This window comes from Marmota marmota, unplaced genomic scaffold (assembly GCF_001458135.2).
Source record: "Marmota marmota marmota unplaced genomic scaffold, marMar, whole genome shotgun sequence".
NCBI classification, from domain to species: domain Eukaryota; kingdom Metazoa; phylum Chordata; class Mammalia; order Rodentia; family Sciuridae; genus Marmota; species Marmota marmota.
The window spans coordinates 3,905,921-3,930,624 of NW_026000185.1; the positions used below are offsets into that span (position 1 = coordinate 3,905,921).

Sequence of the window (24,704 nt, forward strand, 5' to 3'; positions counted from 1 at the left end):
AGATTCCTCCAAGGAGGGTCAGATGAGCAGACCACCAGATGAGGGTCCTTGCAGTTCCTGGGTACTGGACAAGAGATGAAATACCTCACAAATACCACCCCCTTTTCTTAGGAGAACTTGGGAAACTGGAAAATCTGACTTCAAAGGTTACTCACGAGTGCTCGTCGGCTACAGAGCCTCTGTGTGACCCACAGCAATGTCAAGTCTGGGTCCAAGAGTCCCCTGACAGGCTTCTACAGGTGACTCTGGAATTTCCAGGCCTATCTCTCAGCTCAGTGACCCATCCCTGAAGAAAACCATGCCCAAGACCTGAAGGCAAGCTCTCCCTGCCCTGCCCAGGGTTCAAGCACCTGCTAGTGAGTTTCTTTAAAAGACGATAATGTATGATTTACGGATCCGTGAGCAGGCCTGTTCTCTTACCCTAGTGGAGGAAAGTCTTGGGAAGACTTATGAAACAGGGGACATTTCACAAAATAGACTTCTCCCCAAAATGTGTGGTGGACTCTCTGGGCTCCTATAGAATATTTTAAGAACAAAGCTCTGACTTCAAGTCTCGATACTTCTGTGAAGAAGAAATTCACTGGTGGAATGTGCGTCCTCTCTTGTGGACGGGGGTTTGTCCAACATCCTGCTGTCCAACATCCTGCAAGTGACACACAGTGCTACAGTGCTTCTCACCGCGGCCTTCCATCTGCGAATCACCAGGAGCAGCACCCTCGGAGAAGCTGACCGTTTCTTTCTTCACCAGGGACTTCGTCAATATTAAAGTCCCCTCTGTGGTGCTCATCCTAACCAGGGCAATTATCTGAGAGGACTATTCACAGTGGACTCCATTCGACAATGATCATTCTTAGCAATGCCAGTCGGTAGTTTCCATGGGCTCCTTCCCTCTGCAGACGTGAAAACTAATTTTGATTCCAAAAGCGCTTGTTCTAAAATGCACCCCATGTCCGTTCAGCGCCCACAAAGACAGCAGGGAAATCCCCAGGGTTCATCTTTCCAAAATGGGGTCCTCCGTCTTCCAAGACGGATACATCTGAGTCACATGACAGACAGTAAGAAAGCACCAGGTGAGTTCTGAGAAATAAGCCAATGTGAGGCCAAACTGGGCCAAGGATGTGGGCCTACTTCTCTCTGCTCCCTGTGATTCCTCTGGGGCTGGCTCTGCCATGTGGGTAACCTGCTCTGCCCTCCTTCCTTGGTCTCTCTCTGCGGACCCATGGGCTGTTCCACATCCTTTCTATCATCATCAGGAGGAGGCTGGGCCTCTCCACCATCTGCTCTCAGACAGAAGAGCCATTCTGACCCACTGTGCCTCAAGACCCTCAGCCCTTAACCTAAATGGCACTTTCAAATACCCACCCCTCAATCTCACTCACAGCCGGTCACAGCACTTGGTGTCACAGTGGGAGAGGAGAGAGGCCTGGGCCACAGCTCAGGTCCACTTCCTGTCTTGTATGCCTGAAACTACCGTCAGCCAGCCACCATGAGCACGGAAGAAAACGTGCCTGGAGGGGGTGGTTTTCCTTTCTTCTTCTGCACACACAGATTTTCAAGGGTGCAGCGCCACTCCACAAACAGCAGAGATCGTCGGCAACGCTGCCGGGTGCTGGCAATGAATTACTGCCTTTTTTTTTTTAATAGTCTGGGACAATGAGGCAGACATTTCTCTGAGCCCAGATTTGGAGTTTCTCCAACCTTTGAACTTTTTTGCTCAGCAGAGTATCCAACTGGGTTTGCAGGAGGGAATGAGACCAATAAGATTCAATTGGGGTGGGGTCTCCGGATGAAGACGCCAGCTTCCTTCATTCCAGCGTGTCCACCCCTGGAATTCAGGAGACCCCAATTTCTTACGGAATTGGGAACCAATGAATGATAGCCACGCACTGCCCTCTGGGCCTTCTGGCCTCACCTGGTCTTCTCTGGGCCTGGAAGCACTTGTTTCTTCTCAAGGGAGCTTTGCCAGGTCAGGGACTCCTGTGCTGTCAAGAAGCTGACCTGTGGGGGCAGCAGGGAGTTGGCTTCTGGGGCATTGCATGTGACCTTCCATGAACAAGTGCAGTTCAAATCTCCAAAGTATTTTGACTTCAGGTTACCAAAAAGAGGCCTTCAGAGACGCTGGCCAAACGTAGTAATGGTTCTGCTGTGGTTGTTCAGTGCCAGCCACCAGGGACAAAGGGACCAATAAAAAGTCCTTATAATGAGAAGGAGCATACATGTTTCCATGCTTTCTAAGGACTCTTGTCACAGAGCTCAGGAAATAGGAAGCTAGGGTCAGAAGCTTTCAGTAGCTCAGCATCCATAGGAGTGCTACAGCCAGGACCCGAGTGTCCCTCCGTCACAGGAGCGAACCCTCACGTCCTCAGTCATCTGAAGCTGAGTATCTGAGGCTGGCCAATGTCACTTTGAGTAAGTACCTGGCTTTCACCAAGCTCCTTCTTCATGATCAGAGGCACAGCTCAGTTTGAATTTCCTCAAAGTTGGGCTTCCTGAGTTTTAAATCTCCCGGCCAGGCCCCCAAAGCCTTCAAGGAATAATGCCATTTGATTGTAAGATAAAGCTTGTGGGAAATTTAAAATGTAGGAAAATCTTTTAAATTAAGTCAGTACCAAGATCAGCAGTAGATTTTTAAATCTCCTTTAAAAAAAAAAAAAAAAAAAAAAAGATGGTTCCTCCTTGCAGGGTGATTTCTTTTTAAACATTTATTTTTCAGTTGTAAGGTGCACACAATAGCTTTTATTTATTCTTACGTGGTGCTGAGGATCAAACCCAGTGCCTCACACATTTTAGGCAAACGCTCTACCTCTGAGCCCCAACCCCCAGCCCTGCAGGGTGATCTGAAGTGTCCCATTAAAATAAAGTCGTATGAAGTGGAAACTTCATTTGGTGCTGAGGAACCAGGCCTCAGACCCAAAGCAAACAGAAAAATATTGTTAATAATGATAATAATGGGCATCTTCTGTATTATTTTTCTTATTATAAATGACACATGGGTTCCCTGAATTTAATCTGAAATCCTAAAAATCATTCTTACTAGAAATCTGGGGGTAGAGTATTCTGGAACAAAGGTACTTCAAGTACAAAGGATTATGACCTTGGCAGGCTTTAAAATGAGAAAGAAAGAGAAGGGCCAAGGAAGAGGGCAGAAGAAGGCAGGCACCAGGAAATGAGGTCTTTGGGGCTGGCAAAGACCAGATGTTATGAGACCTTAAGGACAAGTCATCTCTTTTCTAAGCATAATGGGACACCATTATGGTTGGATGGTTTTAAGTAGGAAATTAACTGAATTGATTTGCTTTCGTGTTTTAAAAATATTTTTGTGATAAAACACATAACATACAATTCGCTATCTTAATGATTTTTGTATTTTTAAAAATGTTTATTGGTGTGGTATAATTATACATAATAGTGGGATTCATTATGCCATATTTGTACCTCCACATAATTTGCTCAGTCTCCATTCCCAGCACCTTCCCTGACCCTCCCCTCCTCCCTCCCCCATCCACCTGCTCTACTACCTCCCTCCTATTATTCCTATTATTATTAATTACTGCATTATCATCATATATATATATGCCAGACTCACCATTTTGAAGCGTACTTTAGTATTGTCGAGTAAATTTGCATCCTTGTGCAGACGATCTCCAGGACTCTCTCACCTTGCAAACCTAAAACTCTGTACCCATGAAAACACAAGTGCCCTCTGTTCCTCCCCTAAGCCACTGGTCACCGCTGTTCTAGTGATTCTAGATACGTCCTATTCATTGATTCGTAAAGTATTTGTCTTTTTGCAACTTCCATTTCAGCATCTGGTCCCCAAGGGTTATCCACATGGTAGAAGATGTCACAATTTCCTTCCTGTTTAAGGCTGGGTGATCCTCTGCTGCATGGAGAGGCTGCATTTTGCTTGTCTGTTGGGTCTGAGCGGCTTCCATCCCTGTGCACTTGCGAATGGTGCTGCTAAGATGGCATGTCTCTGGGCTATGAGGGGGTGACAGGCCAAGGTGGAGCCTGGGGAGTCCAGGTAGGATGTCGCTGGGGCAGCAGCACGAGGGAATCCCAACTTGGACTAGGGTGTGGCAGTGGGCACACTGGGAAGTGGAGACCCGCGATGTCCCCGGGGGTCGGGCCCCAGTGACGGGTTCCAGATGGACAGGTGACTGAAGGAGAGGAAGAACTCGGGCACGACACGGGTGAGACCCTGAGCTGGCATCTAGTCACCCACAATAAAGATTACCTGTTGTCATTCTCTTGGTCCTCACTGTCATCTACTATCATTTAGACTGACAAATGCAAGAGGGGAGGTGAGATGAGGCTATGCCGAGGCCCACAGACGTCACGAGTCTCTGTCCCCAAGGTCTGAAGACCTGGCTCTTCCTCCCAGACCCTCTGGGGCTGCTCTCTCACCCCTGCTCCCGCCATCCGCCCCCCCCCCAACCCATGCTCCTTCCTCCCAGAGGAGCTGCCTCCCCTCCCTGCCCCGGGCACCTGCAGGGGCCGCTCCTCCCTGGCTGGAAGGCTCCTGTCTGCCACCCCCACTCCGCCCTCAGGAACACGCTGTCCCTCTGCTCATCCTGGTCCTCTCAGCAGGGACCCCCTTGACCTGTTCCAGATGAGGCAGGCTCTTCTGCAAACTGCTCTTCCTGGTGCCAGGAGCCTGTTACTGCTGCTCTCCTGTCAGGAACCCGTTCCTGGGCACACACTGTCACAGCTGGATCTTCAGGTTCTGCATCCACGGATCCAACCAACCACCGACTACACTTTGGGAAAATGCTGCGTACACTGGACAGGTCCAGATGACTTTCCTTGTCGTTATTCCTGCACAGTGCAGTTTAACAACCCCTTATGGAGCATTCACTTCGTGTGAGTCGGACTTAATCCTGAGACGGTTTAGAGCTGGGAGGACGCGGTTAGATCATAGGCACATACAATACTGTTGATACAAGGACTCGAGGACCCACAGATTCCGGTGTCCACAAGGTCCTGAGTCCAGCTGCATGAACACTGAGGGACGGACAGCTGTCCAGGTTGGCTGCTGGGACTGAGCTTCAGTTTCATTTCATCTCGCCTCCTCCCCCACACTGAGCTGTATGTTCCCATTGATAGGTGCTCTGTCATTTTTGCTCATCAATCAATGGCACCAACACAATGATGCAATCCTTGGTAGGACCTCAGTGCACGTGAAATAAATGAAGGAGAGTGTTACGAGGGCCATCTCCTCCCAGAAACAATGTGACTTCCTCTGCATGAAACTCTTGCTGGGCTTTCAGTCCACCCCGTACAGTACCATCCTTGCCAAGCAAATCTGTTTTCTCCGTCCATCGAGATCAGAAGGAGCACCTTGCTGATTTGGCCCCATCTCCCCTCCCCTCCAAATGCACTCCCATCCTCCAGTCTCTGCTTGGCTGAGAACATGGAGGAGAAGCATGCGTCTAAGGACCACGTTAGGGAATACCTAATATGTTCTTCTGTCCTCCTCTATCGGGGATTTTTGAAGTTCACGTTCCTCCTTTTGCAAGAGGGGCATTTTGATTCCAAATCCTATTTTTTCTATTTGTTGAATAAAGGTTCCTTCCCAAAACCCATTTGTACTAATCATCTATATATGTATATTTAGGCTCCTTTTATAAATAAACCTTGACTGAGTTGTGAACGTCGGAGTGAGAATGAGCGTCTACAAGCTTTACATTTCTGCTCCTGATTATGACATACTGAAAGTGACAACTCTATAAAAGTGATTGACAATCAATGGCTTCAAGGAAAACTTTGAATCCATCCACTGAGCAAGAAACCTCAAAACTAGGGCAGAGCTCCCAGGTCTGGGGAGAGAAAAACAACCTGCACAGACTTTGTTTTTAAATAGAAGTGCCAATTTGACACACTTGATTCTGCTTTTGTAGAATGAACTTCGCAAGTATGCAACTAAATGCATGTCCATGGGGTTTCCAGGAAACCGACGCGGCCACAGGAGAGACCACGCTCCGCCTGCCCACGTGCGTCCGTCCATCCACCCAGCTGAGGTGTCAAGTGAGACCCAGAACAGTTGAAAAGTGGTTTTTATCTGCCTGCTCTCTGAGCCTTTTGTACTTTTAATTGAGAGCCATTTGGTTTCTCATTAAAAAGGTACCATGGAGCCTCTCTCTCCCTCCCTGCCCCGGTCACCGCGTCCACATGCCAAGGGAAGCATGAGCCCGTACCTGCAGAATCAGAAAAGCAAACGCATTAGATTCCAAATGATCTCTGAAATAAACTGGCTGATGTTTAAGGGCAGGAGAATGGAAAGCTGAAGCTGGATGCACCGGTGCCCTTGATCCAAAGCAAATAGGTTCCCAACAGGGGGGGCCGCGAGGAGGCTCAGAATCGGACACACTTGTCAGAGCACCGTGGGTGCCGGTTCCAGTGGAGGCTCCCGGGGCTCCCTGGAGATGTGCGGGGCCTTATCTTGGGGATGCACCATGTCACTAGAGGCACATAACCACCTTACCTCTGGGCTCTTTCCTCCTTCCATTCCACTGAAGGGTGAAAAAAGAGCAAAATCATTTTGCCAGTGGTCAGACACTGCGAGACGAGGAGGATGCTTAGGGATAAGCAGAGAGAAGGCAGAGCCTACACACAGTCAAGGGAAGGCAGCTTGCAGCTTTCACTACCTTCACTGCATGGTTTGCTCAAAGAGGGCAGGGTAGGTCACAAGCAATGGCTGTGGATTCCTTGCATCCCTGTCTGCATGCACCTTTCCAAGGGGAGCCTGCAGCATCTTCCTTTATACCTGCCACTCTGCCTTTGCGTCTGGGATTGGCTGGGTGGCTGACTACGGCCAAAGAGACATCAGCAAACGTAAGGCCAATGATGTCGACACAGGGCTTGTATGTTCAGGATCATCCTGTCACTGCACCTGGATTTCTGAGAGTGGAGCCCGCCTACTGACCCAGCCTGAACCAACCTGCCCAAGATGTCACATAGAGAAAAGCCAAGGAACTCAGCAAGTCACAGCCACCTCAGTAAAGCCACTTGAAATAATCCAGTTCCCATGGCATGAGTAAATGTAGGGTAACCAGCAAAGGAAATGCACACCCAAGCCCACACCGCGGACCGGAAATATGTGAGTTGATAAATGATCTTTAAGTCAGAAAATGTTGGCATTGTTTGTTATGCAGCAAAAGCTGACTGTTACAAAGACAAAAGCAAAATGAAACACTGGGCTTCCTCAGTGTTCAGGGTCACGTTAGTCTAGACAAGTGGAGAGAGATGAAGGAAGGCTAAGATAACTATAGAGATTTGAGAGGTGAGGATGAAAAGTCATTTCTTCATTTTAGTATTCATTTTATTAGAAAAAGTGACAAATACACAGGGCCAAGAAATCAGGGAATTAAATATGGCATATCAAAAATGGGTCCTCCTATCATGGAGTCTCATTACTTTCCCCAATCACTGTTAATAGTTCTTTGTATGTCTCTTCAGAATATATCAGTGCATCTACGTGTACGAGTCTTCATATACCAGTAGTATATAGTACATGCACTTTTTTCTATCTTCCCTCTTTCCCTCACTTACCTACATGTACATTAAGATTTCATCTGAGCTGATGCTTCTATCCATCCATAATGGCATATTCGGGCCTACCTCATGCTTGAAACAGCTGCATAATATCACTGTGTTCGAGGCATAACACAGGATTGCTAGACGACAGAACCCCAGCTAGGATCTGGACCCAGTCCAGCACCAGCCAGGACACAGTAAAAGCCCAAGAAAGAGAGTCATTCATTGATACCCACAAAGGAAGCCGGGTCAGAGGACACATTGGGGAACCTGTTACTCTAGGGGAGGTGAGCCCTGCACAAGAGTGGGTAATGACAAAATCGGAAGAGGAGAGAGTCACAAATGGACGAGTTCCCCGAACACAGTTGCTGGCATCCACATGACACAGCCTCTCTCTGCTGCCTGACCTCTCTGCTGCCAGCTCAGATGCCCTCGTGGAGTCCTTCAGTCAGCTCCTGAGACGGACTCCAGACCGCCCTGGCCACCGACGAGCACACAGACTTCAGAGGATAAAACAACTTGCTCAAAGCCCTGAGTGGTGGGGTCGAGATGGGAGCTCCCAGGTGTCCACTGTCCACTTGGCCGAGAGCCAAGCCTGCAGGCACTGCGGGAGGCAGGCTCAGGGGAGTTCAGAGCCCCTTCGGGAGCTCTGACAACAGCGTCTGCCAAGAACACAGCTACTGTTACCAGCACTGCAGGCCCGAGGCCCTGCTGCAGTCCTGGTGGGCTGGATTCAGTCTCCTGCCCTCATCAGAAATGAGAAATCAATACAAAAAGAAATGATGAATTTCACTGCAATTGGGTGAAAAGTGGGAGGGCACCTAACCTGCCTCCACAGATTATGGAGCAAGAGCCAGGAATCCACGTGAGCAGACCCAGCCTGCTGTGCCCGACGGGCATGTGCTGTGATCCAGGTGTTTGACCTTTGCTGGTGCAGCCTGGGCTCTGGGGCAGTGTTTCAGGTTCCATCCTCAGCATGAGGAAGCTGGCATGGAGACCAGGGAATGGGGAAGGAAAAAAAAATAATTGGAGCATTTTAGTTTCAAAGGGACCCCTTACGCTATTGCAGCAAGGGTACATCCCTGCAGACGGCTCCTAATCGCTTCCCACGAGTGAGACCCAGACAGACCTACGTGACAGCCTACGTCTTGCTCCTACCTAAGGCCAAAGTCTGAGGACAACGGAAGCAGCTGGCCAGCACCAGGTAAGCAACGTTCCCCTCAAGGAAGGAAAGAGCCAGCCCATTCTAGGAAGCTCACTCCCACAAGTTGCTGAGCAGGAACTAAAGTCAAGGGCTCGCTTCCCTGGGTGGAACGCAGATTCGGCAGGAGCAGGAATCCCCTCCGCCCTGCTTACCTCCATCCTGAGGCACCTGCGAGTGCTCTGCCAGTCTTCAGTGAATCGATGAATGAGCAAATCCACAGCCCAAGACAAGTCCTCAGAGGGGGTGAAAATCAGAATCACTCCCCTTGTTAACAAAGACCCTCAAGGGAGACGGATGTGGAAAAGAGGAACCTGGCACCCAGCACAGCACCCATAAGTAATTATGAAACAAATGGATGTCTTAGATCAGAGACTCGAATAAAAGGGGCTCTTACCTGAAACGTCCCTTAACTAGAAACACAAAGAATTGCACAGAGAGAGCGCTTTCACTGCCAGACAGGAGTAGGGGCCAGTCAGGCCCAAGACCACCAAGGGCAACCGCTGAGCCCTCAGAGTCCTGCAGGTCAGACGGCATCCCACCCCACTGCAGCATCTCCAGCAGGAATAAACTTGGCCTGGGCGGGTAGGAAGGAAAGAAGGGACGTGGCTGGGCCAGGAGCACCGAGCCAAACTTAAGGTACAGAGAAGGCCTCTGGATGGATAAAATGTTCCCCAAGATCTGAGTGGAAGGGAACATCCTTAAGGGGCAAGGTTGACTTTAAAACCCAGCAACTCGTCTTCTGCACACACCAATTTTGTTTTCCAGTCTTTAGGAATAGGAGCACAGTAATGACTGATGTGGGACCCAAGTCTTCCAGGATCTGGTTGGTTCTGCACCTCCTCTCCTGGCTCCAACAGCCTCGAAAGTTAGATTCCCTGATCTCCAATTGCCTCTTAGCTTGGTTGATTGGTTGGTTGGTTTTTCAGCTGGATGTGGGACATACTATAGTAGGTCCTTAAGCAGAATTTGTGTGTGTGTGTGTGTGTGTGTGTGTGTGTGGTGTTGGGGATGGAACCCAGGGCCTTGTGCATGTGAGGCAAGCACTCTACCAACTGAGATATACCCTCAGACCCCTTAAGCAGATTTCTGAGAAGACTGACCCATGTAGACTTTCTCACCCATGGCCAAGTACTGGGTACTGCAGAGGAGATCTGGAGACTGCACCGTTGGTGATATAATCATGTCATTTAAGGTTCACTGAATGCACTTTCAAGTCCCTGCATGTGTGTGTGGGTGTGTGTGTGTGTGTGTGTGTGTGTGTGCATCTGTGCATCCATATCTGTGTGCAGCAGAATAGAACGTGCACCTGCGGATGCATGCATGTCGTGTCACAAGCAGATGGTGCGCTTCTTACGGGGGTTTAAGTTCCTAGGTATTCTGCCAATTAGGAGGAGGAAGCGAGAGCCGGTCCTCAGCATCTCAGTGTGTGATCAGGTGTTCAAGGAGAGCCGGCATGACTCAACAGGTTCCAGAAAATGTGCCAGAACACAGACTTTCAAGATGGGCTGCCTCGCCCTGTTTTCAGCCAGGGGAGATTACCTCATCTGCAAATGGTTCGCAGAAGAAGGAGGGAAGTCGTGCGCTCTTTCGGTGCTGCTGGTTTTCTAGAAGGCAGGTCCTGAGAAATGCTGCTCTCCTCCAAGCCGCACCAGGTGAAGACCCCAGAAAGCCCTTCTCAAAACAGAACCGTCTGGGGTACTCGCTCTGGCCGCATCTCTGTGCCCCTCTCCTTTGTCATCTGAGCGAGTGACATCTTCATTCAGCAGTTAGCAACCAGGGGAGGTATCGATTCCCGGCGAAGGCCCTAATGACTGGAGACCGGGACACAAACCATAACTGGAGACTTTCTGATTCCAAGTGAAATTATAGTTTGCCCTACGAGATTGCACAATAAATCAGGGGAAAAACCAGCCAACATAGGACTCTGGGGTCACTGAAGCGATGTTGACACATTACAATAATGAGAACTTGAAATACCTCATGCCCTATTGATTTTTAAGCTGAATCATTCCTTCTGCAGAAGATTACAAGGCTGTCTTGGAATCAGGGCTCGCACGGGAGATGCTGATGAAAAATACACCCAATCTAATCAAAATGAAAAGCTTTACTTATGCTTATTTCAAATCTAATACCATTGTCCCTAGGCCATCTGATAGGCACTTAACCTACAATGGAGGAAAAAACCATACCACAGTTTTTTTTTTTCCTTTAATTAAAATTCTCCAGACCTTTTTTTTTTTTTTTTAACACATGGTTCTTTGCTGTGCCTATGCAGTAAAATGTACCCCAAAGAAAAGGGGCACAATGGCTCAATTAGCACATAAAAGGCAATTTCTTTATGGCTTTGTAATTCCAGGGTAGCTTTCAAGTTGCTCGAATCACCATATCATTTTGAAGAATGGAAAATCACGTCTTAAGAACCAACTTATTTCCTAGTCAATAGGAGAGAATGCTTCCCGGAGCACCCAGCACCCACAGTAAACAAGGACGCCTGGCCGATCCTTCCTTTTTCCCTGAGAAGTGCTTCCATGGAGCTGAATAAACACAGTTGTGGGAGGCCAACTGGTGACATAAGTTAATTACTAACCTGTCACACAGTCAAGGAATGGTAATAATTTATTTTCACTGTGGCATTAGCCATAAGTTGCTTTCTCGCCAGCGGGGATGGGGGGTTGGGCGTCGCTCCCTTGCCACACACCCTACATCGGGCTGTGTCAATGTTTCCAACAGGGGATCAGATACCAGCGGTGACACTGCTCTTCCTGTGCATACTGATCTGACCGCAAGTGAGAACAGGATTACCCACGGATCTTGGCTTGGGGAGAGGGAACTAGGGGGCAGGACCAAGTCTTCCCTCAATGGGGACTCTGAGCATAGGACTCAATTATTTACACATAATTATTACTTAGTCTCACCAGGACTCGATACGCTGTACACATTCTGGCACAACTGGTATGGTCCCGGATTCTCAAAAGTCCTGGTGGAGGACCTCATGGGGGCAGGTGCTGTGCCGGCAACCAATTTCACATTGCTTACCTGTTCTCTGTCTTCGTGAGGTCTGCAGCCTATCATCACAATCTAATTGTGGAGATGAACACCTGCAGGCGGAACCTGTGGGTCCAAAAGGGTCTGATTACAGGTGGCTGGCTCATCCTTCCGAGCTGGATACATAAGCAAACAGCATTTTCAAGGTAAGGTTGTTTTTGTTCAGAAATCCTGACTGCTTTCACTCTATTAACTTGATCCAATGTCTTGCTCCTTTCTCAACAATGTAGGCCTGCTTAGGAATCTCATTAGTTTCCTCAACCTCAGAACAAGTTAACGCCGCCGTCTTTGACCTGGGTAACACCCATTCTCTGTACATCAATTCATGTATGGGCATGGTGGCAACCAAGTGATTGATCTTGGGCAATGGATCATACTGGTTGGTAGAGACTCTTTCCAACACGGGTAGAAAGAAGGGCTCTGGGGTTGCCCGTAAGCAAGTACTCTGGCTCCATTAGAGTACTTTAAGGAGATATTCTTCTAATCTTCTCATCAACGTCTTGCTATCAGTCTCCCTCTGGGGTTCAGCAAGCCACTGTTAACTTCCTTCTCAGTGATAAAGTGGCAAGGACTAAAGACCTTTTAAAGAAAGTCTGCAGAGAACCCCAAGCTCTTCCTGATTCTTGCTCCACGTGTCCCAGCTGATATCAGACCACCTAGGCTGGGAGGAATTCAACAAGCTCTCCTTTGCAGTCTCAGTTCTGGGACACCGAGGGCCAGCAGGCTGTTTGTCTGCTCGTTGTCAAATCCAGTGCCTTGGATATTTAGCTGTGTGATGTTGGGGAAATTACCGCCTGCAAGACTGCACCCTCAATTGTAAAGCGAAGATGGTGACCCCCCTGAGCCAAGACATCTGTAAATCAGTGCTCCACAGATACTCTACCCAGCATATTTCAGCTATTCTGATTTTCCCTAAGAGCACTGGTACCCAAGCATGGAGGAACTGGCTTTGATTTTCTGGGCCCAGCTCAGGAGCCCAGTAGCACAAGTACAGCTTCCGTTGACCAGGCCAAGCCAGTGAGTTCAACAGCAGCCAAAACCACTTCCCTTCCCACTGCTTCTCCACCTGGAGGCTGTGACGTGGCCGTTAAAAGGCGGGCACTGCGCAACCACTTTTACTGCTCCAAACACAGCCTAGCCACTCCAGCAACAGCTATGCCTGGCACCAAACAACTTCCCAGTCTGCTTGTTCCAATGAACCATGAACAGTTCACTCAAGCAGGTGTAGGAGGGCGGATGAAACCAAGTTCCAAAGATTAGGTAGCACCACTCTCTCCTTCCAAAGAGACAGCCACTCGGCCACCACTCAGGTGACCAGCTAGTCTTAACTTCACAGGCCAGAAATAAAAGCGTGTGTGCCGCGTGTAAATCCCAGTTCATACATGCCAATACCGCGAGCCTGCGGTCCAGCCTCCCCGGCCAGTCTCTCCAAGATGCCCAGAGTAGCACGAGCCTTCCTTGTTAACATTTCATGGAATCTTCCCATAAACATACGCTTGTTCTCGTCTTCAACATTTTGTCCTGTCACTGCAACAGATGGCTTTACACTGAAGCATATGAAAATATTAAATACTTTATAAGCTGGGTGAAATATGAAATGCCTTTGGAGGGACGAAAACCTCCATGATCAATGTAAAAGCCGCCACAAAGGTTCAGAGAAACAGGCGGCTTCCGCTTATTCTACTGAGTGGAAGTGGTCAACCATCAGCTCCAGGTCTTCAGGGAAGCCAGGGCCACGGGGAGGAGCTTGGCTGGTGGGGGAAGAGACGTGGGCCGTGCGTGAAGCCAGAACATACCGCGGTGGAGAGGTGCGAAGTCACAGTGCGCAACCAAGAGAGCGCTGTGAAACCCTTGTCTCGGAGACCCAGATACGAGAAGCAAAGCCCATCTGCCCGAGATGGCCACAGAAGCAAACTGGAAGGCAGAATCATGTGCTTGGGGACAATGTGGTCAGCTGGCTGATGGTGCTACACACCCAGTTCCATTTATTATGCCTTTTTTATGGCCATGTTGACAGAAGGGAATCCAACCAAAATGCATGTCACCACTGGAGTCTAACCAGGACTTTATGACCACCAGAGGAGCAGGAGGAAGAGTCTTCGAGTGGCTAAGACAAGGCGTCCTCAAGTTAGACAGAGCTACCCATGGTAAGGTAAGCACCAGGTGGCTCATCCTTCATCCCTAAGTGGAGACAGCAGTAGCATGTAGCCTGTAAGGTTGGGGTGGGGACAGCTGAGTTAGTGCACACAACATGCTGAGAAGACAGACTGGCGTACGTTGGGTGTTTGTAAATGCTGGCTATTCTCTATCACTAGAGCCAGGTTTATGTAGAGATAAGCCTTCGGTATGGGTAGGAATTATTTTCCTCTTAGTGGTTTGTGTGCAAGTGGCTTTCACTTCCAATGGGTGTGACATGATCTTATTTTCTAAAATGTGCATGAATCAACAATTGCCAAAGCCCACTCCTCAGTGTTTATCCCAGAGATCTGATGATCATGGTCATGAAGATAGGCAGATGTTCAGAGAAGCTTTGCTTGTGAGCTGCCAGAGCCAGCCCAGATGTCCTGCAAAGGGGGCATGGCAGAACGATGGTACGTATATACCAGGGAATACTATTGAGCAATAAAAAGGGACAGACTCCAGGGAACCTCGGCGAGTGAATAAGCCCATCTCGAAGGTCAGATACTCAGCAGTTCCCAATATACAATAGTTGGAAAAGATGCCATTTAGAAAATGGAGGGCAGGTTAGTGACTGATGGGGGTTAGGGACAGGACTGAGCAGCAAGGAGATGGGCGTAAGTGTGGTTATAAAAGGGGGTCCCTGCGGTGCACCGTTGAGCATCTTATCTGTGGAAGTACAGACCTGAACCCGTGCATGGGATGAAGTTGAAGAGAACGGTGCACACACTTGAGCGCAGGTAAACATGGGGGACTTGAGTAAGACCCGAGCATTGGAGTGAACAGTGGCAGCTGGCTGGATATGACGTCAGGGGAGGAAGAAGGTGCACACGAGATCTCACCGTCTTCTGCACATTCTACAATCATCTCCATCCACTCTCAGGTAACCACATCACCAAAGCTAAACCAAGATACAGAACGAAAGCCTGCAGTACATTCACATGACAGCCAACCTCCAGCCTGTATTTCCTGGCAGCAAGGAAGAAACTAAGAAGCACCTTGAATATATTGTTAGATGCATCACAGAACTATTTAGTAAATGACGAAGTTATGATTTCTTCCATTCAACGCTGCATAAGTTATTGGTATCATTTCTGCCTTTAGTATATTCAGCCGCACGCTGAAAGGCACCGCGCCGCGTGGAGCAGAGCGGGCAGGTTCCTGAAGCCGCCTGAACGGTGCCTGCCTCTCTCTGAAGTGTTTTATTATTCTGAGTCGGGCCAGCTGAATCTCCCAAGGTATGAAGTTCAGTTTGAGATAAAAATATTTTATCTGCCCTTACAGCAAATTGAAAGGCTATATAAAGGGTTTTGTTATTGAGTGTTTTCATAAATATATAGTAAACAGCTTTCGCAGTGGGAAATTCGGCACAAAATACAATTTTCATACACAGCCATTCGTGTGGCTTGCCCAGAAAGATGAAATGACCCAGAGAGGAATAAAAAAATAATACTATACAACTTTTAGCAGCCTACAGTCCCTGACGACCGGCAGCTAGGAGGATAAGCATCATGATTTTGCAGAACTGCGATGAATGACAAGTGTCTGCAGGGCTGGAGGAATCTCCTGTTCCTCTGTGACCAAGCCATCACGTTAACACCTGGGTTCATCCTCTTTAGGAATTGCCAGCACCCAACCCCCTAGCTCTAGAGAGCACACTGACCCCGAGCCTTAACTGAAACAGAGTCTTGAGGTAAGCCATGTTTGCATCTCTTGACTTTCTTTGAAGCCTCTCTTAAGTACTTTTTCAGAGCAGTCGGGGTACCTCTCACATGGACCATCTCTGTTGGTATCTAAACCGATCAATAACCAGCTTGGGGTGAAGAGGTGATGATGTGTTGTGTGTCAAACAGAAGCTCTGATTAAAAAAAAAAAATGCTTCTTGGAAAATAACAAAGTAGTCCACGTTTAAAGAACATAGAAAGGAATGACGGTATCTGGGAAGCAAAATCTCTACGTGTGCCCACCCCTCCCCAAGTCAATATGGGGTACCTCAAAGATAACCACTGTTCTATCCCATAACCATGGTAGGCATTTTTTTTTACATTTACATAAAAACATTTGCATGTTGTGCTTGTTTTCTAATGTTTTTCTAACAACTTTCTGAAGTTGGGGCTCTTGTTCACTTACCACCTCTTGACACGGTTGTCCAGCCACGCAAATCTACTTTATTCTGTTACTGATTCTCAGCCTCCAATCCCTTAAGTATTTATTGTGTTCTGTACACTGTATTGTCGTAAGCCAATCTGCATCTTTGCACACTCACACAATCCCATAAATCCCAGAGGTTGAGATGCTGTTTTAGTAAAAATGTTCAACATGTCCCTTACAAAACAAGGTGCCACTCCATACTCCAGTAGTGCATATGAATCACCTTTTTAAATGTTATTTTCCAATGAGATATATACGACTTTCCTATATACAGAAGTCGTCTCACACATATACGTGTAAATACTGATGCATATACATGTATCTAAGAATATATTTTCATATAGTTGTGGGTTATGTTTATTTTTCTGAAAATTATATTCATGTTCCTTGTCAATTTTCCTTCTGTGTCATTAGTGAGTTTCCACGTCTGTTCATCCATCCTCCCATGGAACACCCATTTGCCTAATCTGCCATGATCATAAGACAGCCAGTCCTAATACCAGGGTCATGGTTACTTCCTAAGGTGAAACATCTCCCAATTCAAGACAGATAAGTTTTCCACCAAAGTTAGAACCACAATTCCTATGGCACTGGGTTCAAAACAGGAATGAAGTCATAAGGTTTCAGATTTGATTATCAACACTTCTACTCACTAGCTCTTGGTAGCCCTGGAAAAAATTCTCAAGGCTTCAACTCTCCTCATGACAAATAAATGCACCAAGATCACCCACCTCCCTGGCCCTGGAGTCTTCAATCCAGCAATGCATATCTCTAAAGTTGCTTGGCAAATGACTCAGTACAAAAAATCAACACTCAGAGTAAGGACAAGAAGGGAAAATTCTATATAGTGAGCAATTAGCTTGTGAATTATAACAATAACTGATTTCTTTTTTTTAATCAGCATGAGAACTTGCAGACTGAACCTCGTATAACATCGATGCCATCTCTATATTTTTAGCTCTCTGGGAAATTTTTGCAATAGTGACTCAACAGAAATCCATTTCCTTTTGTTGGGTACACTACTTTTAGTGGTTCGCAAGGTTTATCGGTAGTCATCTTTATTTCTGAAAACTGATACATATGAAGACGTGGAAATATATTAGAAACCTACTCTACTGGATATGAAATTAAAAGAGCTATTTTAAATCCAATTTCCCATTCTTTCACGCACACACACATACGCATGTAATAATTCAGATTCCAGCATTGCAGACTCAAAGAAGACATCTACAGAACCGAACTGGGTCATCTTGTGTTTACTGCCATTCATTTCACCATCGAGCAACAAATTCTGGTTTCATTGTAAACCATTTCCTGAACCAACACTTAGAAAGAATAGGTATTCCACAAAAGCCAATTCGATGAACTGTATTAAAAAAGGACATTTGACGATAATGGATCCAACATCAGTCTTTTGACAGTTCTGAAATGGGACTCACTCTGCTCACTTCGTTTAAATGTGAGTTCATTGGCCCTGAAATACACAGCACAAACAGCAGTGGCGTCCATCCCTGCCTTGGACTGGACAATCTGGCATGAGACCTGCTTCCAATCCAGACCCAAGCTGGCCAGAGTGACTCTTTCCCATATACATATCTATATGTAATTTTTATATATATAATGTTTTTTTAAATCTGTGGCTTGTCTTGGGTAAAGGACATTGCATGATGGCGACTTGTGATCAAGGATCTTGGAGTGTTTTACAAGGCAATAAACAGTGGGCAGATACCCACAGACCCGCACTGAAGTAATATACAAGTTTGGATGGGCAGGCTGCACGGAGACATCTGTCAGATCTGCAGTTCCCAGCTTGTGATCAACATGCAAGACTTTGCTTTGCAAGTCTAAACCCATACCTACCCTTCATAAGAAATTTTTAGAAATCCAAATGCCTCCATCCATTGATTCACTTATTCACCTCAAGTTTACTGAGGCTCCCTGCTCTCAGGTTTTCTGCACACTCCACGTATGCGTGTTCAACTATAGACTGGAGAGATCTTTCTTCCTCCAAAGCAGCATAAAATGTGTCTAATCGGCACTTCTATTTAAAAATCAACTGAAATTGTTTTTCTTTTCATAGCACTTGCTACATGCTAAAAATTCAACATGGAATGAGACAGGCACAGCCCTCCCCAGGGCCTACAGGAAAGAAGATAAACAAACTGGAGTTTGTTAGAATAAGCTGGGAATCCATGTGCCCACATGCACCCTAACCCACCTGGCATGGATGCCCTGGGCTCTCAAGAGAATTTTAAGAGTACCAGGAAGCCAAAGTGGTCAGGTTCTTGAAGACCTCTCAGTAGATGCAGTTGCACGATTTCTATTTTTCCATACCACCACAAAGAAGGGAGTAAAACAGAGACAGTGCACCGCCCATACTGGACCCTCTGGGTCTCAGGGCTGTCCCTTGGTGGCTTCCGTTGTGGGAGCACTGTGGCAGAAAACTCACAACCCCTCTGACCCTGGTGAATTGCACAGAGAGGGATCTCTACAGAGGGAAAACCCAAGCGGTGGGTATCATCATTCCTGTGCTTTCAAAAGTGGTTAAGTTCCTTTCTAAAAATCAACCATCCAAGAAAATGAAACTAAAAATGTCTTTTGTTTCAAAACTGAAAGATGCTGCCTAAACAATTGTGATTCTGCACGTGGAGAGACTCAAATTACTAAAGAGCAGGGCAAGGTAGCGAGGAGCACAGACCTTGGAGTCCGAATCTGTATTCTGCCACTTAGAAGCCGAGTGACCTTGGACAAATCATTCAACTTCTTTGGGCCTCCTCTGTCACACTGAAAAATAGTCAATCACGATGCCAACATCCTGATGCTGGCTTAAGAAATGAATTTTTAAACCATTCACAACAGTGCCTTGCAAATACAAAACACTGTTTAAATAAAACAACCTACATGCCAAAATTTTAAAGGTAAGAAGAAAACGATGCTGTCTGAAGACTGAGGGTGAAGGAAAAAAAAAATCACATGGAACATTCTCAGAATGAGTGTTGCATGATTCATTTAGCAATGTTACGTTTCTCTCCTACTGAACATCAGTACCATAAAAAGGAATCTCATTTCCCAGCACTTGCTGGACATAACATGGAGTAAATAGGAAAAACTCGCCACTTAAATCACAATGACCCACGTCGCATTTGTAAGGAAAATGTTCCAAGGAAGCAGCTGTAGCAATTCTACTGTCAAATTGTAAGGAAATATGGACTTTCTGCTTTTGCATCAAGTTCCTCTTCATGGTATCCAGAGACGTTGAAACTTCAGTAACCGAAACCCTCATGCCTTATCTAGTCTCTTGAAAAATCAAGACATGTACCCATCAGTCATACTGTCCCCAACGGTACCCAGAGCAGGATCACTCAACCTCAGTGCAACTGGCATCATGGGGAAGATAATTCCTTGTTGTTTTAGACAAGGCCTTGGGCTGGCATCCCTGGCCCTGCCCAGTAGATGCCAGGAGCAACCCCTGCCCAGTCATGACAACCCAAACTTCTCCAATATGTTGCTAAATGTGCTGGGGACAAGGATGTACAACCTCCTGGCTGAGAATCACTAGCCTAGGAAATCTGTTCAGAACCTTTTGCGTATCTTTCCACATTCAAATCAGTAAGTTTCCAGGGTACATTGGAATCAGAAAAAGCTGGAGTCTAATCACAAAAAGTTCTGAAAACCACTTCCCCATCTCTTAATCACGCAGCAGCACTTACCTTGTAGCGGTGTTGCAAGGGCCAGAGAGGAGATGCGCCGAGGCTCCCGTCCAATGCCGGGTTCTCAGAGGCAGCCAGCAAGTGCCCAGGTAGAAATGGCACTGCAGAGCTACTGCTGTCACTGTTGATGTGGCTCACATCCTCCTCATCATCATAATAAAAATGGAAGGCCTCTATTCATGCACTGAATAAGCACATCAGACACCAGGCATACAGCAAGCAAGCACCTGATTCCCTCACAAGTAGAGATTCCAGTTAAACAACAAAGAATCGCATCCACAGGAGTACCGCACAGGCAGACGCAGGTCAGAGAGAAAGACAAGTGCGGGCAGAGGCCTGCCTAACACAGAGCTTCTGAGGTCTCCTCTTTGCAAAGCAAACGCTGAGCAAAAGGAACCCTTGACTCTGTTTACAGCTGCTTTCCATATTGGATTGGAGGTGCACGGTGCATGGTGCTGAAGACGGGCATGTAGATTCTGTGAGTTTTTTGTGCATGTGCGCTTTCTGTAGGATCAGGGTGATACAATCCAGGTTGGAAGACTTAACCAACTAACCAAAAACTCTGGGTAATTCAATTCAGCTGGTTTTGACCTTTAATTGCTACGTAATGGAAAAGGCCCATTTAGAGAATAGTGAGCTTTGGCTAATTAGATAAGCATGCATCCAGGGTTTTAGACTTCACCTTTGTAGAAACAGAAAAATAAACAAAATAGAGAAAAAGTAATAAACATGTCCACCACTGCGTAAGATCCATGTATATACATATAGGTATGTGTATAGATGATATAGGTGTGTCAGTACCATCTTTGGAAGCTGGAAACAACCTTCTATACATAATTTCTTGAAAAGTGTTCTCTGGTCTTCTATCAGAACTAGCTGAATGATTATTCACCCTCAATAAATGTTTGGGAGCTAACCACTGCTCCTCTTGCTTTTCCTTTAAACTTAACTGAAATAATTTCAGGAGAACTTGCAAATCCAAAATTGCTCAGAAAAGCCAATTGATCCTATTTACATTTGCGACATCAAAGTATTCAGACATCATAAGCAAATGTGAACTGGGGGCCTCCCGTCACCCCATAGGTTATGCAAGCACCTAAGCAGAAAGAACACTTTGAAATTTTTATGGAGCAGGAAAAATTGGAAGCATATTAATCTAGGCAGTGAAATTGGGCTTTTTGTCATTTTTAATTGCTTGAATTCATAACCTAGTTTTGCTGAATCAAAAACGAGTTGCTCTAGCTGACACAAGCTGTTTCGGCCTTTTGGGCACAGGCACCCACAGAAACCCCACAAATATTCACAAAGACTTTATTTATATTAATGAAAACACCCCTGTCAACTGTTTGGAACATCACAGTGACTGAATAATTTAATAGGCAATGCTTCCCAAACCAAGCACCGCACATTAAATGCCGACTTTAAAAGGTGTTTGTCTTAGTGCCCCGAAAGTAGAGGGGTACCGCATGACGAGCAGATCTTCAGGGCTGCTATTCTGGTTCTATGTGATTTAATGCAGATAAATTAAAATGTCCACTTATAAAATGTCTTCTTCTCTGACTCCCTTGTTTAGTATGGCTCACAAAATGCCCAACCAGCCTGCAAACCAACAAAAACAAACAGGACAGAAGCACAACCTACAATATGGCCAAAGACTCAGCACAGAGCCTCAAGGTTTCTGACGTGCAACAAGATTGACAGTGCCCAAACTTGAAGGCCCCCTGCTTTTTCCTGTTTATTTTTATGCTTATCAGAAAAATCAGCAAAGGACGGAGAATAGTCTCCTGCAGAAAGCCTACTTGTTCTGATTCTGTTAGTATTATTCTCAGAGAACTTACTCAGACCCCCCGTGACAAGTCTGAGATTAATTCATGTGTAATTTAAAACACAAAAGCTGAATATTAAACAAATAAAAGTTTAATATAAAATGGTAATGTCCTATTATTTCATAAACTTTCTTCCTCTTTTAGACCCCTTTCCATTTCTCTGGAATGGCTCAAAAACTAATATAAAATTATAAATGTATGCAGATAAGATAAAAGGTATATTTCAGCAGATGCTGTTATTTATTTAGCTCAAGGTTGACTTCTGCAACTCATTCTCTATTATCAAACCAGAGACAATAAGGATATAAACTTTTATTCTCCGAATGTCAGTATGTGTCATACACATCATATGACATCATAAAACATGATAATACATTGCAACCTAACTTAGAGGGAGAGAATTGTTGCAAAAAAAAAAGCCCTTTACCTGAGATCCACTTCAACTTTGTGTTGTATTCCTCAGGGAGAGAGAAAAAAGGGAAATAATTAGATGTTCCTTAAAAGAAAAATAAGCTCTTTTGGTTATGCTTCAGCCAGGTCCTAAGTCAACGCTGATGGTTATTTCTACCAAGTCCAAGTAAATACAAATTGACTCCAGACTCTAAAACAGGTAATGGAGAAAATAAAAGTTTGAGGCATAAGGTTACAAGAGACAAATGCAAAAACATGCTTAGCCCAAGAAAGTCAGTCATAAGAGGCAAAAAGCACTTTTATGCAAATTAATCAGTTGGTGACACAGAAGAGACCCAGATCCTTTCCTATGATAAAGGCATTTTCCAACAGCCCTGGTTAAAACTTTGAAGGTTCACTTTTTGTAAGGACCAGTACAGAGAGGGATCGCCTCATGCTAAGTGATTCTTGTATGTGGGCAGAAAATTTAAAAATAATAACAATAATAATAATCAGTTTCCAATTCTCCTTCAGGGTTCAAAATATTTATTGAAACAATATGTAGTAGAAGATACCTGAAAAGCTCTCTGTAGAAAAATACAGACCAGCACATGGAAATACATACAAAGAGAAGAAAAAGGGGCCCGGGGGTAGAGAGAGAAAAGAGGGTGGGGGAGGGAGGAATCTCCAACACTCCCCCAGGGCTCAGGGGAGCAGGATTCTCTTTCCCACTCTCTTCATATTCTCAGACACACAGGGCATTGGCATGTGTGTGCAGAGAGCAGCGTTGGAAAATCCCGTTTCTTGCATGAAAATCACGGATGTGGCTGTGTTCCCCGGAACAGCAGTGGTAAACAGCTGTTGCAGGGAGACTTCAGTTTACTCACTTGAAGAACCACCCTCTTCAAACTTAATCATAGCAAATCACAAAGGCAAGTTACTCCATCCCACAAACACATTGTGCTCACACCTCTGGATTTGTGAGCACACATTTCCCTCAAAAAATAGGGAACCCAGTTGAGAAAGATTTCATACTCTTAGACCAAACAATTTACAGCTCAGCTACACAAACAGGATTACGCAATCATTTCTTACTACCTCGATTATCCACTGCCTTCATTTTTTTGTGTGACCAAAATGAAAACCAGGTAAACAATGAGTAGATGAGGAGCTCTCTGAGGACCCCAGGAAGCTACTCTTTCAGCAAATAATGTGACATTTTACTAACAGGGTATTGCCAACAAAACTTTTGGATTCAGAATTCCCCCATGGCTCCCTCTTAAGTAGGAAAGGTGAAAACACAGCTCCTTTGTGGAAAGAAATAAACAAAAACCCTCAATTTCATGGTAATCTGGAAATAATGGCTGGAGGGATGGGCAGAGATGGAGACTCCCAGGTGATCCTTGTGGTCTGATGAAGGATGCGTTCAGCATCTGGTACCGATTTTCAAATGCCTAACCACAGTTCGTGCCATCCCTCTGGAAGTCAAAACCCATTTCCCTCATCTGATGTCAAGAAGAGCAACTCTTGTTCCATTTAATAACGCGGTCCGGAGCTTGTTTTTCAAGTCGATGCGTACATTCAATAATGTCCATTTAATCTCTCTTCCACGGGAGTCAAGAGAAGCACAGAGCGGAAAGGGCACACCAGCGTTACGAGCACGGTAGACATGTTTACACGGACATGCGATGCACACGCACACACACGCGCACACACGCACACAGGAGCCCCGCTGGAACGTGAGCGTGCCAACTGTCCAAATGCACGACCCATCTGGCCATTCATTCCGTAAACCTCTCAGTTCAAGATCCGCGCATCTCCTGCAAAACCGCCGCTAGCCTATGGGGACTTGCACACCGGCTCTTAATAAACGCTTATTCATCTCCGAGGATAAAGTTAAACAGAGCCAATGAGCATTGGCAATGAAGTTGCCCACTAACTTCCAGTGGGCGAAGAGGATCCGTGCCTCCCCGGGCTCCCCCGGCGCTCCCAGCGCCCCCACGCCCTCCGGGGCCACCAGGCCCCGTGGGGAGCCCAGGGCGAGCCCGAGCGCAGCCTCCAGGTCTCGGTGCCCGGCTTACGTACCGTGTCCCACTCACTCGCTGCAAACGCAGCGGCCTCCCTCCATCGCCGCGTCGGCTTTCCCGGATTCCATCCGCCGCGAGTCCCTGCTCTGCTGGGCAGCCCCGAGGCGCACACGCCGCCACCTTCCTGCGCTAGCGTTGGACAGCGGCTCCTCTGCCACAGGCAGCCAAAAATGTCAATTCGCACACACTCCTCCCCCATGTCGCCCGCCCCCGTCCCTCGGCAGCCCCCTCCCGCGGAGTCCAGTGGGCTTCGGGAAGCCTCCAGGAAGCTGCCTCCCTCCCTCCCTGCCTCCCTCGTCTCCCTCGTCTTTCTCCCTCCCTGTCGCTGTCAGTGGTTCAGAGCCTTCTTCGCTCGCCTTACCTGAAGGGCATCTCCCACGACTGCAATTAGCTGCCAAGATTTCATTGTCGGCTGCAAAGTGCCTCCTGCTTCCTCCCTGGGAGAGCACAACGCGGGACAAGTCCGAGGGAGCAGCCAACGGCACCCACGTGCGCGCAATGTAAATGACTCCCGTCCTCCGCCGCCGCCGCGCGCACCGCTGCCTACCGACCTTGGACCGGGGCTGTGGGCTACCGC

General features: G+C 46.8%; 1 protein-coding gene across 25 annotated transcripts in view; it reads right to left on the bottom strand.

Moving 5' to 3' along the window:
* The window catches only part of Rbfox1 (RNA binding fox-1 homolog 1), a 1,613,147-nt gene that overhangs the window by 939,259 nt on the left and 649,184 nt on the right, over positions 1-24,704 (bottom strand). Inside the window, exon 1 of one of the 25 annotated variants that reach the window (XM_048790112.1) lies at positions 24,489-24,704. This exon is cut by the window's right edge and continues 231 nt beyond it. The exons of 23 other annotated variants lie outside the window; for them this stretch is intronic. In XM_048790112.1, the coding sequence (XP_048646069.1) occupies positions 24,489-24,533 (45 nt within the window). In that variant the 5' untranslated portion in view covers positions 24,534-24,704. Of the gene's footprint in view, positions 1-24,125; positions 24,303-24,488 lie in introns of those variants that run through there. One more of the 25 variants, XM_048790122.1, reaches the window with a different exon arrangement.